This window comes from Rhinolophus sinicus, linkage group LG05 (assembly GCF_036562045.2).
Source record: "Rhinolophus sinicus isolate RSC01 linkage group LG05, ASM3656204v1, whole genome shotgun sequence".
NCBI classification, from domain to species: Eukaryota; Metazoa; Chordata; class Mammalia; order Chiroptera; family Rhinolophidae; genus Rhinolophus; species Rhinolophus sinicus.
Window position 1 is genome coordinate 109085861 of NC_133755.1, and position 27772 is coordinate 109113632.

A 27772-nucleotide genomic window follows, 5' to 3' on the forward strand; every position below is an offset into this window, starting at 1 on the left:
GAGCAGCCTCAAAGCATCATTCCATCATATTTTGTGTGGTCATCACCTCGTGGAGTTGTGGAACTGCATATTTGAAAAATCTATAGCTGAAATCTCTCTCTCTCTCTCTCTCTCTCTCTCTCTCTCTCTCACACACACACACACACACACACACACACACACACGCATATACATGTAAAACATGAGTACAGAAAGCAACCTACAGAATCTAATAAAAAACAAACATACAGGAACAAGGAGAGAAAAAAAAGAAAAGCACATGATTTAGGGGGTATTTAGGCATTTTGAGAGTCTTGAAGCTTTTCTGTGTGAAAAATCTCAGTGATGAAATCCTATTGGCAATCTTCTTTCATTATTACAAAGGAGACCCAGGTCTGAAGTAACAGCTGCTATTGACTTTGAAAAGTGTCATTAGTTCTAAACTGGAAACTGATTACAGTGAAATTGTCACTAACTTTTTACCGAGTGCTTTCAACATGCCAGGCAGTGTTCTAAGCACTTTACTTGAGTTAACTCATTTATTTCTCAGCATCACCCTAATTAGCAGATACTATTAATATCCTCACTTTATGGGACAGGAAGCTAGGGCAGAGTTTAATTCACTTATCCAAGGTCCCACAACTAGAAAGTGTGAATATGAATCCAGAACCTTTGCTCCTATTCACAGCTATTGCAGTTTTAAAAGAAATCATTCTTTATTATTAATTTTTTCCTTAACAGGGTGATCAGGGAATTCCAGGAGACAGAGGCCCGCAAGGCGAACAGGGAAAACCAGGCCTTCCGGGCATGAAAGGGGCCATAGGTCCTGTGGGGCCCCCAGGAAACAAGGGCTCTGTGGGATCCCCTGGGCACCAAGGCCCTCCGGGCAATCCAGGTGTCCCCGGCACTCCGGTAAGTGGTGCCAAGAGCTCCAAGAGCTCCTGGCTGGTACTGACCACATATCCCTTTTCCAATTAAAGCAATCGTAGTTCTTTCAAAATAAATGAGATGAACCTAATCTGATCTCTACGAGGGTAGCAATAGCTGTCATTTACTTCAGGTTATGTACCCTATCCTCCACTAAGCACTTACTACAAATGTTACCTCACTGGGTCCTCACAACTCACGTGGGAAGATGGGTGTGCTTTCTATCCCACTTTTACAAATGCAGAATCTGTGAGTTCACTTGTGCAAGGTTATTTAGTGGGTCAGACTCAGGTTCGATTGACTCCAAAGCCATGCTCTTAAATATGTACTATCTATAATGTCCCCTTACACCACACAGTAAATACATATGGCTGTTTCATATTAAAACTCCATTTTGTTGAACATCAGAACAACAGATCTGCCCTGAGTAGTGTTTTGAAGTAGAAGCACTACTTAGTTGGGCTAAGAAAGAATGGTTAAAGGAGCCCATGTCTTTATTAATATCCTCAGGATGCATGGTGGATGGCCATTCCACAGAGGAACTTAATCTGAACATATCCCTGTCAGGAAGAAAGAAGAATCCTGGAGTGAGGTCTCAGAGATAAGGACATGCTATCCTCAGATAATTAGTCAATACCAGATATAGGGCCAAATTGGGCATTCCCACAATTTTCATACTTCTTTATTTTCACCCACTCTCCCTAAAAGCTCACTTAAATAAAGCCTATAGAATGAACTCTGAGTGCCGTGTCGATAATGGGTATTAGGTGCATTAATTGCAGCTCATTTGTCCCATTGAAAATAAAATGTTGAAATAGGGCATTCTTAGAACTATTGTGTCCTACAGAAATCATCACTCTCTGAGCCCATCACATTCTCTTTAATGCCACACCCCTGGATAATAATTATCAAATACAAATAAGATACCTCGAAATCCTAACCATCATGAAAAATAATGGCTCCCTTTTAAAATATCAAGGTGTATTGTAAAACATTACTATTCTAAATGTTATTTGTCAAGAGGTTAAAAACTCAACCGACATCATTTACCTACTTGCATTCTCTCTTAAAAAAATAAAATTACTCAATACAAATATGCTTCCAAAGTACAAATTATAAAATAAATTTTACCGTGAAATGGGTAAAACTTAGTAAGCTTTATCCCATGAATAAAACATTTTAAAGAATAATCCAGCATACTTAGAGATTTCTTCCAGGTTCTCTTCCTTTGAAGATACCTAATATCAGTTAGCTATTGACCTTACCCATGTCCGGGGATTGGTTAGAAGTTAAATTGTGCCTGGGATATTAGCATCATGATAACACTGTTCAAATTCTGTAACTTCAGAAAATGAAGTAATAGGAAATGTCCTTCCTAACTGTATGAAGCAATATCTCTGCATTTAATAGAAAATATGTTCACATCACTAGTTATGATTCCAGCCCAGAGCTATTAAAGCAATTATGCACTCCTACTTCTTTCTAGCCCTTGATCAAAATAAGGTATTTATTGCCTAATGTAGGAGTTGCCAAAAGTACATTGCTTGATAATTGTATCTCTACAGAAGCTTCAAGTATGCATTCCAACCCAACATTTCTATTCTTTATTCCTTTGTGCTATGCTCTATTTTAACAACTTATTTTTTTCCTTCTTTAGGCTGATGCGGTTTCATTTGAAGAAATAAAGAAGTATATTAATCAAGAGGTTCTCAGGATTTTTGAAGGTGAGATTTGCTTAATAAACACATCTGAATTTTTCACCAATTCCCATCCACTGTGGAGGGTCCCTTCAGCAGCATTCTCAAAAGAGGGGTGTGTAACAACCACCTTAGAAGGCAACCCACTTTATGATGGGGCAGCTCTACGTGATAGAAAATTCTTCCTTATGCTAAGTTAAAGTTGCCTCCCTGTCACTTCCTCTCATCCTTCCTGGTGTGTTAAAGGCCGGGACTGCCTCTATTCATGTGACAGCTCTGCGAATATTTTTCTCTATCTCCTTAGTTTTCTCTTCCATGGAGTAAGTGTATACAACTCTTCCACCATCATCACCCTTGAGAAATATTTAAATTTTAAAATGACCTTCATTCATCCAGGAGTATTTTGACCAGGGAAGAGTACAGTGTCTTTTTATCTACACTAGGATCAGCAAACTATGGCCCACCAGCCAAATCTACCTGCCACCTGTTTTTGTATTGCTCACAAGGGTTTTTCTTTTTTTCCTTTTTTTTGGAGGGTGTGGAGTATTTTTTTTTTTAAATCAAAACAATATTTCATGACATGTGAAATGATCTGAAATTCAAATTTGTGTCCATAAAGCAAGTTTTTATTGGAGAAGAGTCACCCTTATTCCTTTATGTATTTTCTCAGGCTGCTTTCACGCCAGGGTAGCAAAATCCAGTAGTATTGACAGAGACTGTAGAGCTTGCAAAACCTTAAATATTTACTATCTGACCCTTTGTAGACAGTTTTCTGACTCCTGATATAGACACTTCAATAATGCAGCCTAAGATAGCATTTTTTTTAAATGGGGGATCCACATCACACTGTTGATTCATTTTAAGTTTTTAATAAACTAACAACCCTTAATTTCCTTTATACAAACTTTTAAAAATTAGTTTTTTCTCATTATGCACTGTTTTCATATTTAAAATCTGAATGTGTTATTTTATGTTTCTTCTTATTAACTTTCAAGTGATTCATGTTCGTACAATTTTCCAACCTAAAAATATCTATCGGAATGTTGTCTCGTAGGGCAGTTTGGCTAACCCTCATAACTGTGTCATCTCTAAATTTTATCATTGTTGATAGAAATGCTGAGTAAAATGGAGTGAAGAGTCAACGATTAGGCCTTTCTAAATGCCATTGCATTCCTCCTGCCCTTTTGTAAATCAGGTGTTAATTTCTTGTTTTAGTGAACTCTGAATCCATATAGTTGTCCTAAAATCCACTATTTATTTATCTTTTCACAAGAATATCACATGATTGTGTCAAATGATTTGCTAACTGAGAACTTCATAAAATGGGAGTTATTCGTCTTTAGAACATAAATCCACATTGACTCTCATGGTTCCTACTTCTTTTGCAAAGTATCCTTCCTTCGCTAAGCTAAGAATTCATTATTGAATTTCCAAGGAATGAGATTACAAAATGCCCCAAGTTCATCTTTAGTCTTTCTACTGCAAACATGGAGTTAACTACTCTCTAAGAAGCTCTGATTATTTTAAATAGTAATTAGTATTAGACACCAAAATCTCAATACTTGAATGCTTATTATCTTATTTCACGTGAACACAAGAAATACAACACGGTAACATAGGGACTTTTAGTTACTTCAGTGACAAAATAGAAAAAAAGAAAAGTTTCCCTAAGAGGTCATGAATACATGTTATTGATCTCAATTTAACGTGATCTCTATCAAGAATCTTTACAGTGCTCTGACATGATAGTTTATTGATACAACTGTCTACTCTTTTGTTTTTAAACTACCAGTTTTCTCTTTGTAATTTTAATGTTACCCCTAAATTTTTAAATCTCCTTTACTTATTTTTTTTTGACCCTTAAATCAAGCATCGTGGAATAGGCTCCAAACTTTGCAATTGAAACATTATCCGTCAACAAGCATTTCTTAATCACTGTCTAACAGAGAAAAAGACATAAAAGCTCTCCAGAGGAACGCTGAGGACTGTAGAGGCAAAGGCAGGACTCAATGCAACATAAAATGCAAATGCTCTTGTTCAAAACGTATAAAGAATTATAAGACAACAACAGCAGAACGTTATACCGAGCATAGGGCCCTTCTGAGGAGGGGGCCTCGAGGGACAGCACAGGTAACATGTCCGTGAAACCAGCTGCAGCACATCTAGGGTCTCAGATAGCATCACATCTTTAGTAAAAAAAACGGAAATGCCAGCAAATGTAGGTTTTTGGATTGCAATCTAAAATTCTCCTTTAATTACTAATTTCCATGGGCTCTCATATCAATTATCTTTTGTCTCAAGCAGCTTTCATGTTGAACTTCAACTTATTAAAAAACTTTAGATAAAAATATATACTAAACAGTTCAGCAGTTAATTGGTTGAACCTTTTAAAGTCTGGTTAAGAATGTCAGGAGATATAACCAAGCACGATCAGAAAAATATTTCTGTTGAGATATGGGAGGTGTTCATTTTCAAGTCCTGTGGACACTGGAGGAAGGCATCCTGGCCCTGGTGGCCTGCCCTGTGCATTCAGCAGAAGAGGCACAACTACTTCCACTTGGGGAGGCTCCCGTGCTGCCCACTGCCCGGCTGTCCTGTGGTTACTCCCAGGAAAGGATGTCAGCCCCCTGAGAAGGGAGGTGGGGGGGACTGGACCATCTCCATCTGACGAAGCTCACCTGGCTTGCCCTGCCTTGGAAGCTCCTCCCCTAAGTCTTCCAGTTCCCCCTCTGCATTCCTGTCCCTCCTTCCTCTCGGTGTCTTTCCTCCCTACTGGAAGCTGAGGGGTGCAGAGTCTTTGCCAGGTCTCCCATAGCTTCACCCCATCTCTCCTACCATCTCCCTCAGTCTCTTCCAGCCAGAACGGTCAGGGGTCCCTCAGAAGTTCCACATGCCTTGGCCTCAAGACAGTATTCTAAAGTGGCCCATAAAAACATTGTTTCCTAAGACTTCTAGACTCTGAGACTGCAACTGTGACTCCCCCTTTCCTTTTATCTCCACTGGCACCGGTCCCACAAAACTCTCTTCTCCCAAACAGAATTGTACCTGAAACCCAGAATTTAGTTATTTAGCACTTTTGTTCATTGGTCTCAAGATTATTCCAATTCAATTCATTTAATTTTCTATGTAGAAGTCACTTTTTCCGTGGCTTCTGAACACCATTTACAAAAAAAAAAGAAAAAAACCTCCATTTTCACAAATCATGGAGCTCCAGGCCACAATTATCTTTTTCAGAAAGCTTTTTCTATAAAAGCAAAGATTAATGTTCACCTGTTAAAACAGTTACAGTTAAATGCTACAGTTAAGCAGCATCCATCTGCTTCTTTTTCTGAGCAATTTCACAAGAAATCTGGGTCAATTGCAGCTAATGCTTATCTCTGCTCCACTCACCCCTGCACATCTACAAGCTCAAGTGCAATTCTCTGCTCAGCAAGTCATGGACGGTCAGGCGGCTCCCAGAAGTCCTCAGGAGATCCTACTCTCCCATTTTATCATCCCAGGTGTCCACATTAGGCCATCTAGTGAAAATTAGGCCAGGACCCAAAACTTGGACTCTCCGCATGGAGCTTTCCAACTCCCTTTGAGAATTCCCAGGTGCCCCCACTGCTGTAATGCCCCCACAGATCTCAGTTATTCCCCAGTTCTCCTTCCACTTCCTGATGCCCCATCTCAAACCTAGCCATGATGGAAGAATGTGTTTTTCCACCAATCTCTAGTCTGGGTTTCTGGTGAATCATGGTGCACAAACATACACCCAATTGTAAGTGAGATTGAGTTCCTGATTTGATTGGCTAACAGGTCAAATCCTTTTGTAAGCAAGGTGGCTACAGTGAGCCAGGACAGATGCTGTGTGTCTCAGCTTAGCTTCTTTTCATGTTATGAGGGCTTTGCACCTGCCAGTGATGCGGCCCACGCACATTAGGGACTTGCCAGATCTGAGAAGCTTAATTTTTTCTATGACATCACCATGTTAGTTGCATGGAGATGTACATCACCATGCAAGATGAATGTACCACCCTGTGGAGGAATATGGACACACATCTGGCTTTCTTGCTTCTTGAAACAAAGTTGGAACCAATAAAGCCACACCCACAACTGTGGGAGAAAAGGAAGCTTAGGGCTAAGTGTACCTGAACAACATTTCTGCCTTCCGACTTCCAGTGTTCAGAAAGCCCCTTTACACCTATGTTGTCTCAACTTTGCATATATATATATATATATATATATATATATATATATATATATATATATCATACGCACACACACATACACACACACACACGAATATGTATTCTCCTGTTCTCTTGTTTCAAGGTTTCAATTTCCTCCTGCATCTCTATAACTAAGATATTCATCTATATATGTGTTTGTGTATACATATATGTTTATATATGCAATAGCTGATAGATACACATAATTGGAGCTATAAACATAGCTAGCTTTTAAAATTGTTTTCCATAGCATTGTTTCTATTTCCTCCAATTTGCTTATTTCTTTTTCTTTGTTTGAGTCTATCATTCCACTTCTAGAATTCCCTCAGGATTTTCTTGGTTGTCTGCTCATACCTAAGAAGGGGTTCTAACAAATTGATTGAAAGTTGTGAGTAAATGCTGGGACTTGCCAACCATGAGCTTCACTTTAAAACAATCTGGCTGGGCTTTTTAGTTGAGGAACTCTCAATTTCAGTGACTTTAAGTCTTTCCTCTTATTCTGATCAGATTTGCCAAAGGAAACACTTCCATTTCCTTCTGGCTGCCAGCAAATGGGGGAGCAAAGTTGGAGAACAGGGCTGAGGTTTTAGCACTGAATATGTAAATGCTTATTTATTTTCCGTGTTTTCAGAAAAGAAGCCAAGTCTCAAAGAAGTCTGTGGTCCCCAGTGCAGAGCCAGTCTTTTTACCCTTTTCAGATAATAAACCAGTCTTCTGCTAGGTTTGGAGAGAGACAACGCTCCAGCTGTATAGACGAAACACAGGGATTTCTAAGAGTGCTTTTTAATCAGGCTTTCAACCTATTCTCTTTATTTTAGTTCCCCTCCTTTACCCCACTTCCAAATGTAACTTGCACTGCCAATTCCTGAACTTTTGAAGGATTTTGTGCTTTAAAACAGGTTCTTTCTCAGCTTGTAGTGTGTAAAGATTTTTTTTAAGATTTTTATTAAAAATATAGTTAGCATACAATATTATATGAGTTTCAAGGGTACACAATTCAACCTTTGTATACCTAAGGAAGTGATCACCACGATAAGCCCAGCAACCATCTGACACTGTACCATGCTATCACAATATTATTGACTATATCCCTTATGCTGTACATTACATCCCCATGGCCTATTTGTTTTATACCTGGAAATTTGGACCTCTTATTCCCCTTCACCTTCCCCCCTCCATTTTAATTTTTCAGTTACAATTGATATTCAATATTATTCTATATTCTACAAGGCCTGCTGCCACCTGCTGGCTCCAGTAAGGTTCAGCTGCTGATAAAGCCTGGTGTGGTATGCAAGTTGGGTGAGACAGGGTCTCAGTGAGTCAGCAGTGTGGAGCAATGGAGCTCACCAGGCCAATCTGAATCAGCTCAACACAAGAAAATGGTGGCCACCTGCTGGCTGCATGGGAGAAGCGCCCCACACAGGGAAAATGGGGACTGTCCCGCTGATCCTCACCCTGAAGTTACACAATTCACTCTCTTACCATGTCTCCGACACCACCAGAGTCACCGTCCCTCTGCTGGAGCCCAGAGTGAATGCCTGTGTCGGCCCTTTAAAAGTGTCTGCATTTCCCACAGCCTTCCATCCCAACCAAATGGTCAAATCCCCACTGTTTTTCACAGCCAGAAGTTGTGGGGGCTCCTCTTCCCAGCACCAATATCCTGGGCTGGGGAGCCTGGTGTGGGGAACTGAGATCCCTCACTCCTTCATGGAGAACCTCTGTGGCTGAGATATTTTTCCCAATTTTCAGTTGCCACATGGAGGTGTGAGGCCAGCCTGTTTCTCATCTTCCCCCTCCCCTCCTTCAACCAGTCTTGACATGGCTTCTTTATATCCTTAGTTATAAATCTTCTGTTCAGCTAGACTTCAGATGGTTCTCCAGGTTGGTTGTTTTATAACTTAGTTGTAATTTTGATGTATTAATGGGATGAGGCAAGCACAGCGTTTATCTACTCCACCATCTTGGCTTTCCCATAGCTAAAGATTTGGTTTTCATGAATCATTTGTCATGCAGCCATCTGGGTCTCAGCTTCCAAAATTTTTTTGTTGTCTTCTTTCATAGCATCTCTATTCATGTAGTTTTATGACTTTTAAGTATCTGACTATTGCTCTGCAGGGATTCAGGTCAGAGTTAAAGCAGATGCATGTCTTCAATCCACCATCTTAACCCACAGTAACATTCAAAGCAACAAGCTTACAAAGGTGGCAAATGATTGGGCCACAGTTAAATGTAGCAGTCACAACCTTTGGGTTATGATGAACCACAAAATGAATATGAATTCATCAATTGATGCTGTTGAGTTAACAGTTAAAATGAAATTAAAAAATAATTATTAGAATATGAAAGGAAATTATTATTCTGATATTTTTTCCCCTTAGGAGAGAACTGTATTTGATTTTGGTTTCCACATTTCAGAGATGGATGGGAAAAAGCCCTGGAAGAGTGGAACCAAAAGGTGACTTACAAAACAGAGTACCAAGCCTATGAGTAAAAGTTATTTAACCTAAAGGCTAAGAGCTAACAATATTTTCAAGTATATAACTGATTTCCCAAGGGAAATGCTCATTAACTACTCTCTGTTTCCATAACGGGCTAACGAAAGAAAATAAGTTGAAGCTGTACCAAGAAAATGGGCAATTAAACATTTGAATGAGAATTAGGAGAAAAAGATTAATTTCTCTCTTTGAAAATATTTATTATACAAATTCTATCTGTGAAATAGAAGGTAAACGTGGGCCAGATGACATCTGAATATCCCTTCCTTCTCTGTCTAATGTAATTTATCACATTACTATTAATGCCTGCATTATATTAACGAACCCATTCTTCAAAGAAGGCAAGCCATTGGTCTGATTGGTTAGAGTGACTGTTGTGGGTTTGGGTTGGCAGATGAGATATGTGAGTTTGGTTTATGCAAGCTCCTATGTAAACTCTTCAATTTCCTGCCTCATTGAAAAGCATAGCCCAGAACAGTCTAATTGACAAAAGATGCCTGAAAACAGAGGAAAGGCAATAAAGAATACAGGTCTTTACAATTTATTTAAAAGCTCAGAAACATATTATTTTAAATTATAGAATATTAGAGTAGGGTTCAGAAGAAGTAATTACCTTAGTGCTAAATGACTATTTCTGAGCATATCTTAAAGCTGAACAATTTCTACCAAGAAGTAATTATTCAAAAGAATTTTCTGGTTTACTAAAAATATTTAAAAACATCCAAAGCAAATTACTTGTAAATTTAATCCTCTTTAATCCATTAAAGAGGAAAAATTAGTATTAGGAATGTTTGTGTTTAGATATTAAAGATAGTCAAAGAGCTATATCTCAAATTAAGAAAAATTATACTGAAATATATACATATTCTAAGTTCAATACAACAAGTAATATGTAAAGTTTTGAACTATAATCATTGAATTTCATATTTCTTATAAAATACCCAATTTACAATTTAATATAGTAAAGATATTATAACTGTATTCAATGTGATAATTTGCAAAATTGTAACTATATATTAATTACAAATTTGTTTTATCTATTGCTACTGAGAAAAAAATGTATTGACATCAACCAAAGATGTCTCAGGTGGATAGTCAGGTAATAAAAAGTTTTACTGAGAGGCTAGTGATTTAATATCACTCTTAGGGATTATTCTTCAGATCCTCATTGGTCTCCCATCGTCACTGTCAATCTGCACCCAGAGAATCTGGTCCTGTGGGTGTTGTAATATTTTCATTCTGCTTGCTTTGTAATTTGAGAATGTGAGGGTGGGGTGATTACTCTTTTGATAATTTTGCTAATATTCCAAATATGTTGGAGCTTTCCCCTCAATAATTCTATTTGAAAAAATGTTTTGTTTTACTTTCTTAGTGTATGGAACTACATTTATAAACAAGTTTTTTATTGAAAACCCATTGTAAAATAGGTTTTACTCAGGAGTCATTTGCTCTTTATCAAAATTTGTACAAAATATGTATTTGTTTAAGTGAAATGTGCCTTTACAGTTTAACTAAATGAACTAACGTGAGTGAAAAGACTCGAGAAAATTGAAATAATATTTTGCAAGGTTTGTATGACGTGGCCTCTGTTTATTCTAACTGACAGCTATAGTTTCTAGAATGTTTCTGTCATTTTTGTCCTTATTTGCAAATTAATATTAATTTAATCAGTAAACATTTTCTGAAAGATTTGTCTGCACCAAACCTATGCTGAATTTTTCACATTAAAGATTAGTTTCTTATTATATAGTCATTGTATCCTTGACAAACTGTTTGTAAGTTAGTTTTACCAATAAAATCATTTGAATGTGCTTTTTGAAGAAAATATGTGAAGAGAAAAAAGAAACAATGCAGCTAATTTTTTCTTGTGTTTATGGCATGGACGTGCCTTCCTCCAGTTTTCTATTTTAAATCTAGTGATATATAGATATAGATATAGATATAGATATAGATATAGATATAGATATAGATATAGATATAGATATAGATATAGATAGATATAGATAGATATAGATAGATATAGATAGATAGATAGATATCTATCTATCTATATATATATATTAGATTTGTTAAATGTGAGATATACGAAATATACAAACCAAGCAAGTTTAAATAAAGAACCCAATTGTGTTTATAATGGACTTTAGATGAATTGACATTAATGATTTTACCAAAATAATTTCATATCATAGTAAAATATTGAATATGCTTGAGGTAATATTTAACTGACCAATGGCCTATGTCAGATTAGTGACCAAGAATTTTATAATAATAAGTATAATCCTGGAGTGATTATTTTTAAAAGTAATTCTGAGAAGGAATGTCTTATATAACAGATTTCTAGTCATAGAAAGAGCTCATCAGCATTTAATCTTATAGTGTATGGGGCTTATAAAAACATGCATAATAGTTTTTTTCGAAATGATAATCTCTTTCAGGCTCTCTCCATGATTCCTGAACAAGAGCACTTAACGCAAAAAGTATAAAATGCCCAATACAGGGCCCTGCTTACTGAAAACATTTAATTTAGTTAATAATATGCTTTGTCTAGGAATTTATTTTACAGTGAAAATTCTTATTTATACTTTCATATTTACACATTTTGAACTTTTCTCATTATCCAGAGCTTTTCATTTCATGAGTTGTTAATATAACAATGTTCCACAGTGTATACTCACTTTTGTCCAAAAACACTGTTGACTTATTAATAAGTCTTTAAGTATTAATAGTTGCTTGTCACCTGTGCCACCTACAAAGATACTCTCATGGCCTAATGATAGAGCGCACCTTGAAGAAATTACCTTTAAACAGTCCTCCCATCCCTCCCTGGATTCTTTCTTTAGGACTCAGATGAGTAACATTAGGCTCCAGGAAGTTTGGTGGATCAACAAAAGGGCAAATAACAATGACATTGTCCTTGAGAAGACAACATTGCCTAGTGAGGAAGTATTCAATTCATGAAGATCACATGAGTCAAAAACAGTCAAAAGATTTTTATTTGGTTGTGTGTTTTTTTACATTTTTAAGTGTTCTAGATAATTTGTCAACTTCTCTTAATTTGTATGTTCTCAGTTTTAGTGTTTTCTTCAGGTTCACAGAAATATATGGAAACTTTTTGTTGTTTTCACTCTGTCTACAGTTGGAATTCAGTGAGAGAGTGCTTGTCTGCACCAACACTATTTTTTTTCCTTTGGCCAAATTAAACATCCTTCCTACTAAACCTTGGCTAATTAATGGGACTGACTGACTAGAAATCAAACCAGAAAATAAATGAATCATATTGAGGGTGTATAATAAGATATTTTCTTTAAAAAGCAAAAATTAGTTGTTGACAAAGTACAATATTTGCCCAGTATAGAAATTAAACAGTAATATCATTGTCAATATGAAACCAATGACTGTCTTCTCAATAAATAAACCTCTATATTAATAATGCAGTTTTGTTCAAGGACATAAAGTGTCATATACCGTGTGAGTTATCTCTTGCTGCATAAGAAAATACCTCAAATCTTTAGTGGCTTAAAACAACAACGTTTATTATCTCACACTTTCTGTTTATCCACTTCCAAGTTTATTCACGTGGCTGTTTGAGGTGGCTTCAGTTCCTCTCCCTGTGGGTCTCTCCACGGACTTCCTGGGTGACCTCACTAGACAGCAGCTGGCTTCCCCAGGATGAGCGATCTGAGAGAGAGAGCAGACAGGAAGCCACAGAGCCTTTTCTGACTTAGTGTCCCTCATTGCACACTGTCGATTCAGCTTTTCTCTATTCATTAGAAATTAAAAGTAAATTCCAGCCCACACTCAAGAATGGGGGAATTAGGCTCCTCCTAATTCTATTTGGAAAGGAATGTCAAAGAATTTGTGGACATATTTTTCAATCACCACACATGCATTCACAACATTGTTGGAAGGTGGCTTAAATATATTATTAAAACTAATTTTGAATATGAACCTAAATTCTCCATAAGTCACTACCAGAGGTTAGAGTCTAGGTTATTGTTCTATCCGCTAGATTGGCTGCATCTCTGAAGCCCTGAAAATTCTCAGATCCTCTGATCAGCACAGCTAGTCTAGATCTATATTCCAACAACTTTGTGCAATCCATTTTATTTGACCAGTCAAAAACACTCTCTCAGCAATCAGATCAGTTCATAAATTAGATGTGCTTAAATTAAAAACCAAATACTTCTTTTGTTGAATTTCATGTAAAAAATATTTGAAAATTTTTGACATAAAAAGTATTTGCATAACATGGTATATTATTTTCCCTTCCATAAATGAAGAAAGGATGGCTGTGTTTCTATCCCAGCTCAAGCTACCAGCAGCAATGTTGGCTGCTCAAGCTCATGGGAGGCCCGGTCCACCAGGCAAGGATGGGTTACCTGGGCCACCAGGAGATCCTGGACCTCAAGGTAAGTCTTCAAATATAGTATTTGTTTATCAGTTCCTTAACACTCAGTATTTATAACATGCTAATCACAGTTAAGGATATATATATATATATATATATATATATATATATATATATATATCTATATATACATATATATGATACCTATGATATAATATATATATATATATATATATATATATATATATATATATATATGATACCTTGTTAATATTTGACATTCTAGGAGAAAATTATTGCTCCTTCAAATTTAAAACTGATAATTATCTGCTGATCTAGATGTATTTTAATAATAATATTTGTTATAATAACAGTAAAAATATGTGCTATATGTCATTATTATCTGGGCATCTCAGAGTTGTCCATCCTATCGATGTAAGTAGTAAAGAATCATCTTAGTATCTTAAAGAAACTGACGAAAAAGTTTTAAGAGATGCTACTGTAAATAGTGATTTGGAGCCAAAATATATTTTTGAGAAAGTGTAGAACCCTTCTCCTTCTCATAGAGCTTGTGGATGGCAACTTTTGAATTTTAAAGGAGAACCGACTCTGGGTGGTGAACACACAAGGCAATATATAGATGATGTATTACAGAATGGTACACTTGACACCTATGTAACTTTACTAATCATTGTCACCCCAATAAACTTTAATTTCAAAAAAAGAATTTCTCATAGGGTTTCTAAAACTTTTAAAACAGGACTTTACTTAAATTGGCAAAAAAAAAAAAAAAAAAGGACAGCTTTACGAGACAAGATCTTGGATGTAGCTTGACTGAATCTGGTAAGGCCATTTTCTAGAAATGGGTTAGCAATCAGAAAGTGGCCAAATAGACCCTGGTTTAGAAGATTCACAACTCTGACAAGGAACTATTAAATGCAGTGAGTACATACCATGGAAGATGAGACCAGGGAAACTACTTTTCCTGTGCTACCACAGAGGAGCCGAAAGGCCCTCCTTGAAATAATCAGAAACTTGTACAAAGGAAAAAAGAGAAAGTTAACACCAAAATTACATAGGAATACAGTCCAAAATATTACATATACAGGGAATTTTTCCTTCACTGGTTCTTTTTCCTTCCTACTGCTTCTCTGTAACATAGAGCCTTGTTTCTGTAGGAAGTGCCCCAAAGTGATTGATGGATTCTCCTTCATCTGAAAGAACTACAACTGTCCCCAATTACAGGGTCTGTTATGGTCTTAACTTACAATCCATAGTAACAAGGCTCCTGGTTTAGTTAGCACAGTGTAAAACAACAACAGTAAACTCACTCTAGTTTACCTAAACAGTATAGTCTACCTTTCTCTTATTTCATAGAGAGATTTGGCACATAGTTGGAAGAAAAAGTATAGAATCCAGTGTAACCTTCTGTGTGTACACTGTTGTGTAGGGGGTGGTTAATTATTCTCTTTCGCTAGTTGGGTCTGTTCTGAAGTCAGTTTATGAGACTCGAACGAAGAGCTTGAAAGCCCATCTGAAGATGTGTAATACCTCCAACAACGTGAAGAATAAGGACTGTTAACACCAGTAGGAGAAAAACCTTGGATAGATGTTTCAAACAGTGGCAGTCTAAGACAATAAGAACCATGGAAAGTCAAGATGTCAAGGAGTACCTTCTGGAACTGGAGTCACCTATCCACACAGACATCTATCTCCAGGCTCCCTGCGTAGGGAAGGTCCATCTGGAAAGCTTTCAGTCAGAAGCAATGCTAAGTCGACAGTGTCAGTGAAGCTTTTGGAAACAAGACTTCAATTCACCACTTGATTCACCTTCCATTTTGTGAAGGATTTCCATAGATTTTATCGCAATTCTGCCAAGGAGATCTTATAGACTACTTCTTGGAGGTGGGGTAGGGGGAGACTGTGGATGCCATTTTTGAATTTGAAAGATTTCCCCAAAATGATTTTCAAGTTTTTTAAAACCCAAGTTTAGTAAACTTGACAAAACTTTTGTCTCACCAGAGGGTTTCTGACAAGACCTATCTTGACTCTAATTCAAGCTGGCTCCTCTTGTTTGCATGATATCTCCTTTCCAGTATTTTCTAAATGCCAGAAATGTACCAGAAAAATAAAACTTGCAAAATATGGGATTCATTTTTTAAGCAATATTTACCTGTTGTCATGCTGTACTGATAATCCCCTCTAAAGCCACAGAGAAATTTGACTAAAATGTAAAACAAGGGGCTGCAGTTTGATGTTTGATTCCTCTGCAGGAGTTCCCAAGGAATTGCAAGGTTTTTCTCTAGTAGATAAATAGATGGGAATTGCTCAGAAGATGAAGTTATGCATGTAACTTCAAAGCTTTGCTCTATTTAAAAGTTTTCTTGAAAAGAAAAGGAAACAATGCATATAAAACGGTTACCCTAGTGACCGCGCAAAGCTCAGATGCTGTCAGCTGAGTGAGTCCTCTTCACCATTGAGTTTGAGAGAACACTGAAGTGGAAAATGCAGCCCAGAAAGGGAAAGGAGATGTGGGCTCAGAGCAGCAGTGTGTTCTGCCCACTCACGAGTTCTGTTTGATGGTGGCTCTTCTGAAATTTCTAAAAGAGATACTTTTTTCGGTGTTTCTCAGGAAACAAATCCATTTTCATTTGCTATAAAGAGGTTTGGTTTGACATGCGCGCTATAGAATGAGTCTTGAATTATCTTGCTATCTTTAGGGAAGGACAAAAAATTGAAGGGGGTCTCATAAGTTTCTTGTACTTATTCTCAGAAGCAGGAGACATGTAGAGTGCAAGGAAAGAATTGATGTGAGACTATCAGAAGCTTGCGACCCAAGTTTTAAAAGGGGAGTACTGTTCCTACCAAAATTCTGATAGTGAAAACCGGTAGATCCTCTTTCAGGGTCCTGACCCAGCAGGAATAGAGACTGTTAAGATTGGAGTTGAGTCGCCTCATTTGCATTTTTTCTAAATTCTCCAAGGGGTGATTGTTGGCATCTTTTTAAAATTCAAAAACATTTCCAGACAGTGTTATGTTTTAACCATCCCATGGGTTTTGATTATTGCCTTCCCTCTGTGCACTGAGAAGAGAACTTTTCTTGGTGTGAATTCCCACCTTGGGTCTGCAGTGTAGGGCCGATTGTTGCCTGGGTGAGCAAGAATGTGTCACATTAGGATCAAGGAAGCCCCAAAAGGCATGATCCAGCTGAGTTCTCACATATAAACAAGAGAAGCAAACTTTTCTAATGTTGAGTTTTATGCGAAAGAATTTTACTTAAACTTTTTCCAAACAGAGTTGGTTCTCCACCTCCGGGAAAACCCTGAAGAACACATGCCACACTTGAAAGCTCTGTCCACACTGAGTGGATGTGGAGTTAGGAGAAAACAGATCCAGCTATTCCATGTGCCCTTCATCAGTTTTGATAGGAAACTATTGGAAATGGGTGTTCTTATATTTGAACTTTTAAAGTTTAGCTGTTATTGGTTTATAATGAAGGAAGCCTATTATTTGTAAGCCCGTGGCCCATAAGGTAGTTCACATGACTGACATAGAGTTGACCTTTCAAATTTGTTAGCAGTGGGGACAGAGGAAGTTGGAGGCATGTGTGTGTCAAAATGACTGAAGGGCAATGTGGTCGACAGGGAGGTGAGACCAGGAAGGCCAAACAACTCGTATGGCTCACGGCAGGCCCACACATCAAGAGTGGTTCTTCCAAAATGCCAGGAGCAATCCTTGATTGGCCTCATTTGTCCAGCATGCATGTAGATGCACAGATTTACAACTTTGGAAGTAAATCCCTGGAGTTGAAATGGAAATCTGTGCAGTGGAAATAAATAAACTCTACCACCTGAAAGCAAGCACCAAATTTGTACAATGACTAGTACCTCTAGATGTTTCAATTAGGACGCTGCTGTTGTTTGATTTCTCTTATCCTGCATAAGCTATGGTGATAGCAAACTGTCATCCTGCATATTTATAAGCCATGAAAATGCATGCCCCTTTGCAGACAGACCTGCCTTTTAGTCTTTTCCAAATTTCAAATGAGGCCTACCCTAACTGGGTGAAAAGCTTAATTCTAGAAAGTAGGAAAGCTGTTATCGACTTTATTAGCGTTCCTATCTGAAGTTTTGTTGTGAAGCAATTATAAAATAAGACCCTATGGCTTTATGGCAGCCTTCATAAGGAATGAGTTTGTGACCTTTTTAGGAAATTTAAGAGTAGAAAACTGTTGTATGCTTGTGCAATTCAGCAATGTTATTTATTAATAGTATGTTGTTATTAACCTAATAAGCTGAGAGATTTGTAGAAATAAATTACAGTCAACAGAAGTATAAATGTTACCCCATTAGACAAATATACAAATTATTGTTTCTTGTTTTGTGATACTATATGCACTTAAGTACATGGGAATAATGTATTTTTGTATAATATTAAAATTTGAAAACTGAATTTAAATGAGCTATTTTTCATTTGGAATTGTGTTACAGTCTTATCAACCCTCTTATTAATTGAAAGTTCATATATCTTTAGTTTATTTCTTCCTCATTTTTTAGGCTAAGATCTTAAGCACTTACTAGGATAGGTTGAGGGTCAACTTTACAATCTTTCTGTAAGAGTAAAACCTAGGTTGGGCTATCAGATATACCTCAGATAGCAAATGTTACTTTACAGCAGAAATGTTTAAATAATGAATTTGAACACATACTTTCAAAATGACCCTAAGTACCAACATTTTTCCTTGTTGCTTACATATGTTAAATGAAAGTCATTTATATAAAAGAAGTCTTGGTAATATTTTAAAGTTGATTATGTATTAACTTAGGGTATTGTGCCACATGTTCAAGCCACTGTTCTCTCTAGGATCTAGGATTGAATTGAATATCTGTAACATGGTTTTCAGTCATAAATATGTGAAGATTTACCACTGGGTATATTTCCAATATGTACCTCAAAATATATCCTGAATGTATACCCTTTTCCCACTATTTTCACATTTATGGTCAGGACACACCTCCAAAGCCAAGAAATAATGTTGTGGTGATTACAGTACTAATGTTATTTGGATAATGACGTATACACTGTATGGTCAAGTCAAGACTGAGAATGGTCACCCCCAAACAGATGTCTAATTCTCAATAATAAGAAGAAATAATTTATCTTACATACTCTTCACAGAGCACATTAAAATTCCTCCTCCTATCATGTTTAACTGTAATTACACATCTTTATAAAATGGCACAACTAAGTTAGGGCCTGTTGTTTCCTACCGAGATACTCTCCTGCTTATTAGCCTAGCTGTGTGTCTGCATGACTGCTCTGTTCATTTGGGACTAGGAGCCATCTTTAAGCTGTTTAAGTATGAAAAAGTTGAAAATTAAAGCTACTTATGATCACTGTGAAACTCTTATAGCCACAGAACCTTTTCTTCAAACAAAGTCTTACATGGATGCCAGTATATAAAACACGGATCAAAATTGTTTTGTGCCTTATAAAAGGCGGGATAAGGACTCGCAGAGGCACAAATTACTCTGCACATTTCTATCTCAGGTGACAGCAAGCATTTTCAAGAATAAGAATGATTTTTATCTTAAAATGTACAGAGATCTTAGACCTAATTTATTTTGGTTAAAGCGCCTTAAATTGATTGAGTTTAGAAGGATCCCTCAGTCTCCTCTTGCTTTCTAGAATTGTTGAAGCTCCTCATCCTTTGGAGTTATAACCTGCCATGTTAAAATGTAGGGGTGCTGTTTTAACTACTTAGAAAAGATATAATGTTATGAACAGTAATTTGAACAAAGACCTGATTTTGTCCTCTCCTGACTCCTGAGATAGGTGGATTCACATATCTTCACACTCTGTCATTTATTAAAATAATGATTTTTTTGTTCCTTTTATTCCCTTTACTTCTTGGACTAAGGTCCAGCTTCTTGTTGTCATATTATCCTGTCCTTGTAGTGAGCAGAACTCTTTCAGTATACTTACATTCATCCTGTACCTACTCTCCAGTCAGAATTCCTATTGAAGAGGGCTCACACAGCTTGTCACAGCTATTTAAAAGAAAGTATGAATGATTCATTTGACTTCTTTAGGTATCATTTGCAGTGCCAAAAATCTCACTATCAAGAGTTTGACTAGTTGGAACTTTGTATAGTAGTTGCATATTTGTAAGATCCTCATTGCCTATTGCATCTAATCTGTTTAATATGTAAGTTTCATAAGTGGTTAATGCAAAACAGATAGCTATTATACCATTTATGTCAAGTGAAAGAGTTACATAAATATTCTAGACTAAAACATGATTCTTATATGTGCTGTTTTGACATAGAACACCCTTACTTTTTGTGTCTCTCTTTTTATATATCTCTCTCTTAGGCTACCGGGGACAGAAGGGAGAAAGAGGGGAACCTGGAATTGGCCTTCCAGGGAGTCCGGGTCTTCCTGGGACTTCAGGTAATAGTGATGTTTATCTTCACAACACAAGCACATTTCTAAATACAGGGGCCATGCCTTCTCTCCTGTGGCCCTTTTGTGTTGTTACAGGAGAAGGTGAATAATCCATGTTCATTGGAGTGAGGGGGACAGAGCCATATCTGATCTGCCTTCTAATGGGGTCTTTTATTTCATTAGCTCCAGGTTTCCCAGGCTCACCAGGTACCCCAGGTCCCCAGGGTCCTCCAGGACCGAGTGGAAGATGTAACCCGGAAGATTGCCTCTATCCTGTATCCCATGCCCATCAGCGGACAGGTGGGAAATAAACACACCTGAGGAAGACTTGATTTTGGGTGATAGCTCCTTGCTGCTGGAGCTATCTTAATACTGTCAAACCCTCATGATATGTGAGGCTATTTCTTGGTTTTTTGTTTTTGGGGTTTTTTTTCTTGTGTAGGCAGACATTAAAAGCAACAATTTGAATCCAATTCCTATAGTAATTGCGATATCAGCATTTTTAGACTTTTCCCAAAATTCATTCCATGTGTTTTGCTTTACCGTTACTGATTTTTATTCAGGGTTTTCTATGAAATACATAAGCAAATTTCATCATTAGTTCTTCTTCAAGAGAAAATTACACCTTCTGATTTCGTAGACTGATGGTGATGTACATTTTGTAGTCTCATCAATTTATATTTGGCCTTTGGTTTCTGAATTGTAAAGTTTCAGACCTACCCTGAACTTTTCTTGGTGTTTAAATTTACTGTCATTGCTAAAAATTTCATTAACGTTTTTGATATAATGCATTGCTCCTGCTAAATGTTTTTTGACTACTTTTTATAGCTTAAAAATTCTTATGCCATCCTACATCCATCCTATTTATGCAGAGAAATAGATAGGCAATAAGAGTTTCACTTTATAACTTATATTTTGAAAAAGTAAATAAATAAAAGGAGGCTATTTTATCAGGGAGTCCAAAAACACACCATAGCTTACTACTGAAATAATTTTGTTAATTCTGTATAATGAGCTCAATTCAAAGCAATCACCACCAGCATGAATATAGACTGTATGAAAAGAGAGGAACGAAGTCCAATTGTATATGAGTTCCAGAAGAAAAGCTTAACAAACACTGTGGTCCCTTCACTGAGTTTCTCATTTGGGAAACAGAAAGCGGTTTTCCCTAAGAAGTGTATGGTGGTGAAGGCACCAAGCTGTCAATGGTACTTTTGAAGCTTAAATGGTCTAGCAAGGTCTTTGGGCTCCTGTATCTATTATCCTTCTGACCTCATCCCTCTCAGACTTTAAGTCAAGAACCAGCCATTGTAACAAAGGATGGGATTTGTACTGACTGGAAAACAAAAAACACCTTCCCTTGAAGATGAATGTGTGGCTTTGGCAGATGCATATGGACAAAGTGAAGCCCAGAAGCTCTTACGGAGAATCTCCAGAAGCTGCAGCAAGAGGTACAGGGCAACAAAGAAAGCCATGAGACTGAATATGCAACCAACACTCAGACCAAAGAGTTAACACTCACTTCAGGGGATACGGCAGGCGCTGCAAAAGCCCATGTCCTCTGACAGGCAATGAAAATACAGTGATCACCAAGCAAATAACCACATGGTATTTTTGTTGCCTAACTGTACATTATTTTGAGAAACTGTGGGTTGGAAACAATTGATTTTCTGGAACGTTGGGCATGAGGATGTTGCTGAAATCTAAGTAATCAGCCCCATAGATGATGAGATCATGCCACCCACAGCGCTTCTGTCACAGAAATCAGGAGGTCACACTTCTTCAAAGAACAGTGCAGATTCCAATTTGGCTAAAGCAGGTTAGGATGATTCCTTTTATCTGTTAATTGAAAAACGAGTTTAGAAAGGCAAGCCCACTGGATTTGGAAAAAGCTGTGAACAGAATTATATTGGTAGCATGCCTAAATTAAGACAGGCTTTGTTCAAATGCACCCATGACTTGAACTGGTTTTCATTATAGATGCATAAACTGCTGGTCAGGTACTATCTACATGGCTGTGCATACATACCACCTTTGGTTTTTTCATATTGAATTGTGCTATATATTTCAATTCCAAGTTTATTTATTTTCCAAGGTTATTTATTTGAAGTGTTTTTAACTTTACATTGATCTTTTTTTCTTTTCTTTTCTGTGCAATACCTACAATGGTGCTGTGTTTTAATCTTAAACAATTGAAATATACATATGCATTTTTAGTAAAACGATAATTTATCCCCCAAAAAATGTACAGAGACCTAAATCTGGTGCTATGTGTATATCTTGAATTTTTAATTTGTTGAACTTTAATGTGTCAAATTTTCTGAAAGCTTACAACTCACCTGCCACTCATTAATTTACTTGAATTTGTCATAAAGCTAAACATTTTGTTTTCAAAGATTATTTTTCGTATTAATAGGTTGTGTATCCTTATGCCTCTTTGCTAATCCAGAAGTATTTGTGTTAGCATTTTAATGTTTTCATGAACTTTTTTGCTGATGGTGATTAATGTATTTTTTCTTTATATTTGTTGAATCGATCCTTTCATATATATCAAAAGACTTAATTCATTTTCTTGTTTTACAACTTCTGTTCATTTTAAGTCCACAGAATATGTCCTGCAGCCATTCTTACAAATTGCATATTTAGGAACCTTTCTTTTTTCTAAATTCCATTAATGCTGGACTAGTTAACTCCTGTTTCAAGAATTTGGATTTATTCAGGTGATTTAAGGGGGGGGGCGGAATATAATGTTATATGATGTGTATTACAAAATAGGGCTGTCACAGTGATTCACGCTCGTTTTTTTAATAACTGACGCATATGACTAAATCTACCTTCTGCATAACTACAGAAATGGGGCGTGTCCCCATGGGACAAGCCTCTCTCACCCTACTGTATTATCTACCTTCCAACACTTGTTCCTGTCTGATCTCTGTACCCATGAAATGCAACACAGAGCAAAAAGAAAGACTAGGTCCAGCTAATATAAATATTAAGGAAAGTGGAGATTTGGCATTTGCCTAGTTTTTTTACCAAAAAGATAGTGGATCATTAAGGCCCCAAAGTAGGGTAGGAAATTTGCCCCTAAATAACTTGGTAGTTGCCAATTCTCTTGTATCATTTTATTTCATTCCAAAACATGTGTTTACTTTCACGTAGATGTCAGTAATGTCCATAGCAGGGAAGAAGAATTACCAAATTTCCTGAATTATCTCTTGTTTGGACACCCAGACAACATAAGTGTTTAAATATGAAACAGTTATAGGCCATGATGACAATTAATCATTAAAACTGTGTTTGCCCTATGTAAGTATGTTTAGATTCCAGTCAAACATTTTATACCAAGATCAGTTAACACTTTCAAATAGAAATGTTTCTGTGCAAAGAATAAGGTAGGACTTCCATTAATATTTATGGCCTTTGGAATCTAAAGAAAAAAGGAAGAATCTTTCATGAGTTTGTTCATTGTTCTTTCCTACTGAAGATGTTAACCCCTTTTCCCTAAGCATAACAGAAACACAACCAGTCTTAACCTTTGCAATTTTTCACCTGTGATCAATATAACTTCATGACTTTAATCCCATAGGTTTATTTCTATATTTTCATGATGTCGTTGAAACTTTAAAATTTTAGTCACTTATGTTATATAACTTAATTATCACATGATATGTTGTCTGTAAAAGTCATTTAATGTTTGGATTATAAAATCATTTTTTATGAATATGTTTTGGGAGTTAAATAAGATTTCGCTTTTCTTGTGTTATACCTCCTTTTGTCCACAAGATGGTGTTTAAAACAATTTGAATCAGAAGAACTGAACAGACTTGCAGAAATACAAGGGTAGAAATAGTTTAGTGGACAACAACTACATCAGATCCTTGCCTTTGCACTTATTATTTTTTTACTTTTGTAAATAATTTTTGTTAATTTATGTTTTCTTAATTTATATATATATTTTTCATTTTAAGTGTCTGTTAAAATGGCACAATAACCTTTGATTCATTGGCTCTTTCAATTTTGTGTCTTCGGTGGATTTATATACCTAGTTAACTTGCAAATTTATTATTTATAACTTTAGTTTGTTTGTACATGACCCTCATATTTTAGTGATTAACATGAAAACACCTAAGTAATCATCCTACCTTTTGGACAGAATAGATACTCTCTTTTGACAGAGAAGTAATAAGCATTTAGCGTAATACAAGAAGTTGACCACTTATAAAGTTATATAGTGTCTAAATCTTCATATTGTTCAAGGTACTTAACATTTTACAATTAGATTTGTATTATTTTTATATTTTTCTAGAACTGTATCACTATTTACAAAAGTAAGACAAGGAAGATTATTTTTCAAAATACCATTTTAATTTCCCTAACATTGGTATTAATATCCTGAGACTACGAATTTCTAGGTTAACTTATATGCTTAAATTTTTTCAATGAATTTTTGTAATAGTTTTACAGATCTGTTCATTGCTGTTGTTCTTAAATTATTTTTCACATTTGTTCACGTCCACCTTCTTAAGACACTCTTTATTGTCATTGTTTCTTAATGTTATTTTTTCTCTACTGTTGAATGTACCCCCCCCTTTTAATAATTTCCTCTCAGAGATTATGTACAATTTTAAGAGGAAAAGATACAGAAAAAATTGAATTTGTATCTTTTATGCTTAGATACTGCAAAGTGACTTATCTCATTGCACTGTATTCATTTATTAGTTGGCCAGTAAAGGTAGCATTAATTACATTAAATTTGTTTCATTACTAGGAGTCCCAGAAAACAAGACAAATGGATGCCTTCAGTTTTATTGTGTGGTGTAGCTGGAGCTACAACCCAAACCCTTTTCTCAACAAAATCATGCCAGAGTAACTGGTCAGTTTAGTTAAGTTGAATAAAGAACCAGGTGAACACAGAGAAAACTCATTCAAAAAACAGACCCAGAACAGCAAAAATTTACCTCAAAGATAAAGTAGGTTTATAAAACCAAAGCCAGTCTAAGAAAATCTAAATGGAAAAAAGATCTAATAATGAATGATATATGGTACAACTTGAGTTAGCTACTTGCTTCATGAATTTGTCAAAAGTGAATACTGCTAGTAAAGGAGGAAATTTCACTAAACTTGGGGGTTAGGTCAATAAGATTTAAGTTTATCAGAAGGGTGTGTGTGGCTTGACCATAATAAGCTTATGGGTGGAAAGATGGTAATTACATTACGACTTTTTATTTTGCTGTATTATTTAAAGTGTATTTTAGGGATATTTTTCAGTGTATTAATGTATTTAAGTTCAGATTGTTTATGGCATATTTTATAACTATTTATTTTAAAAATAACATTTAGGATGCATTTTTTCCCATCCTGTTTGTTCTCTATCTTACCTCACCAAACTATTTAAGATTTAATTCAACAAACTCGTGTTAAGTGGAATGGCTCTAGTTTTATTCTAAATCTCACATGGATATCATGCTTTGAGGCCTTGATTCCTATATATTCATAATGCATAATGAGCTTGTTGCTTATGTCAGCAATAAAGAATTTGACCCTAAATCAAGGGATTCTAAGGTGTAGTTATTAATACCAGGTCCACTCTTCACCGCCTCCGGTGGGCAAAGCACCACACTTCAGTTTCATTCTGTTAGGTCTCACTGACAGGGGTGCTCCCAAAACACTCAACTTACATACCAAGCTTGAGGCACACAGATGTCAAAGAACCTGTACATTGGTCTATCAAAGGGTTCTTGTTTATACCGTACTGGTAATTATACTTGTGTTTGTCACACGAATCAATGCTTAGTTCATGTAATTAAGTGTATAACCCATCTCCCTGGAAGCTCATTAAAAGCCTGGTCTAATGATTTCGGATAAAAATAAGCAGAAGCAAAAGTCAGAGAGCAAGCAGTCCCATAAAGTGATCTGCTCACTAAAATCATTTGAAACTCATTGGTGTAGAGGAGCCAGAGCAAGATAAGGAATATTACAATTAACTTTCTCATAAATATAAACCCTTTATCATTAGTGATAAGACAATAGGTAATAAGAAATTAAATACATAGCATGTTTTCTTAACAGAAATTAATTACATCAAAACATGCCAGTGGACTTACAAGTTTACTTAGATTAGGAAATGATTTACATAGTTCTTGACTATTCTCATCTTCAGATCACCTCATGATGTAGTAAATTAACCATGTGCTTTCTACTGAATACTTTTAAGTCTTTTCACACACAAATTTTCACCTTGGATGGCAAAGACAAATTTAATAAATTTCAAAAAGAAAGTTACTTTCTTGGAGCCAATTTCCCTCATTTGTTCTCTCTAGTTATTCTGAGAAAACCTGGAGTCAAGAGCAAGATGTGAAGGCATGTTAAGGGGAAAGTTAGCATAGATTGCCATTTATTAAGACTATTAATATTACTAAGACTAAAAATAAGGCAGTCAGCATCATCTTTCTGACAATGTAACAAATATGTTGCATTTCCTCTAGTTAATCATTTAAAGAGTATTTGAGCTTGTGTATTTATAGTCATACATTATTATAATTAACCAGCTTTAGTTTAATGTTTACTGAGTCATATGCACTTAATACTGCCATGTCCTAGATTACAAGCTCGCTAGAAAGGACTAAGTACACAACTGAAAAGTATTTATGAAAAACGAAAGGATTTGACTTATATTTATTGAACACCAATATTCGTTGTTTTAAAAAAGATATTTAAAAGATGTTTTAAAAAGATATTTAAAATTGCCCATTTGTAAACACCAAAATTACTAGTTTGTTAGTATTATTTTACTTTGCTCTTTCACTCCTTTTTCAAGGGTACCAGAAAAATGTCTAAAAGCAATTTTCTCAATATTTGATATGATTTTATGTATCTTTAGTGATCTTCCCCCTATATTGGTTTATTTTTTTAAACTTGGAGATATTACACACCAGCGACACTCTAATAGCCAAAAATTTAAATAATACAATCAGAGGTGATCTTCTAAAGTAGGAATTTACATGAAATTTATTTCAGGTTGCAAATAAATCAGATTTTACTAATGATGTTTAAGAATAGCAATATTTGTTTAGTCAGCCTGAAATATAAAGTGTCCGTAAATAATCAAATCAGTCACATAACTCATAGGACTACTCATATACTCTTCTGCTAGACAGAAGTCACTTATCCCAAACCATGCCAGTGAATTTATGTGTTCAGACTGGGAAGTGATTTCCATAGTTCTTAACGAACCTGTCTGATATTTGGGATGTAAAGAATATTGTAATGCCGCAGAAGCACTGACTAGAAATAAATCAGAAATTATTTGCCCCCGAATAACATGCCAGTTTCTAACTAACTTTAATTATTCTCACGCAGCTCTCTCAGCAAGTGCTCTAGGTGATACCTCATCCAACTTTTAAAAATATCTACAAGAGGTTATGGAGATTTCTGTTTTGCTAGAAAAAGATAATTTGGTCTAATTCAATATTTATCAACCCTCTTTCATGGACAAGATTTGCAGGACGCTTTTCTTTGCAATGCCTTGGTCAAGTATTTACTGCTTCTGTAAACTATTTCACTTCACTGAGTTTGTAATGGATTGTTCCCATCATTTGGAATGTGCTAGCTTTACATCATCTATTTGTAAGTAGTTATTTCCAATATTGCTTATGGTATCTGTGG

General features: G+C 36.0%; 2 protein-coding genes across 2 annotated transcripts in view; both read left to right on the forward strand.

The window, feature by feature from the left end:
* Window positions 1–27534, forward strand: part of COL19A1 (collagen type XIX alpha 1 chain) — a 313236-nt gene extending 285702 nt beyond the window's left edge. Inside the window, exons 47-51 of the mRNA XM_019749266.2 lie at window positions 721–891; window positions 2564–2630; window positions 13593–13721; window positions 20036–20113; window positions 20291–27534. Of these exons, the coding sequence (XP_019604825.2) occupies window positions 721–891; window positions 2564–2630; window positions 13593–13721; window positions 20036–20113; window positions 20291–20418 (573 nt within the window). The 3' untranslated portion in view covers window positions 20419–27534. The remainder of the gene's footprint in view (window positions 1–720; window positions 892–2563; window positions 2631–13592; window positions 13722–20035; window positions 20114–20290) is intronic.
* FAM135A (family with sequence similarity 135 member A) overlaps window positions 1–27772 on the forward strand; it is a 461750-nt gene that overhangs the window by 153697 nt on the left and 280281 nt on the right. The window lies entirely within an intron of this gene.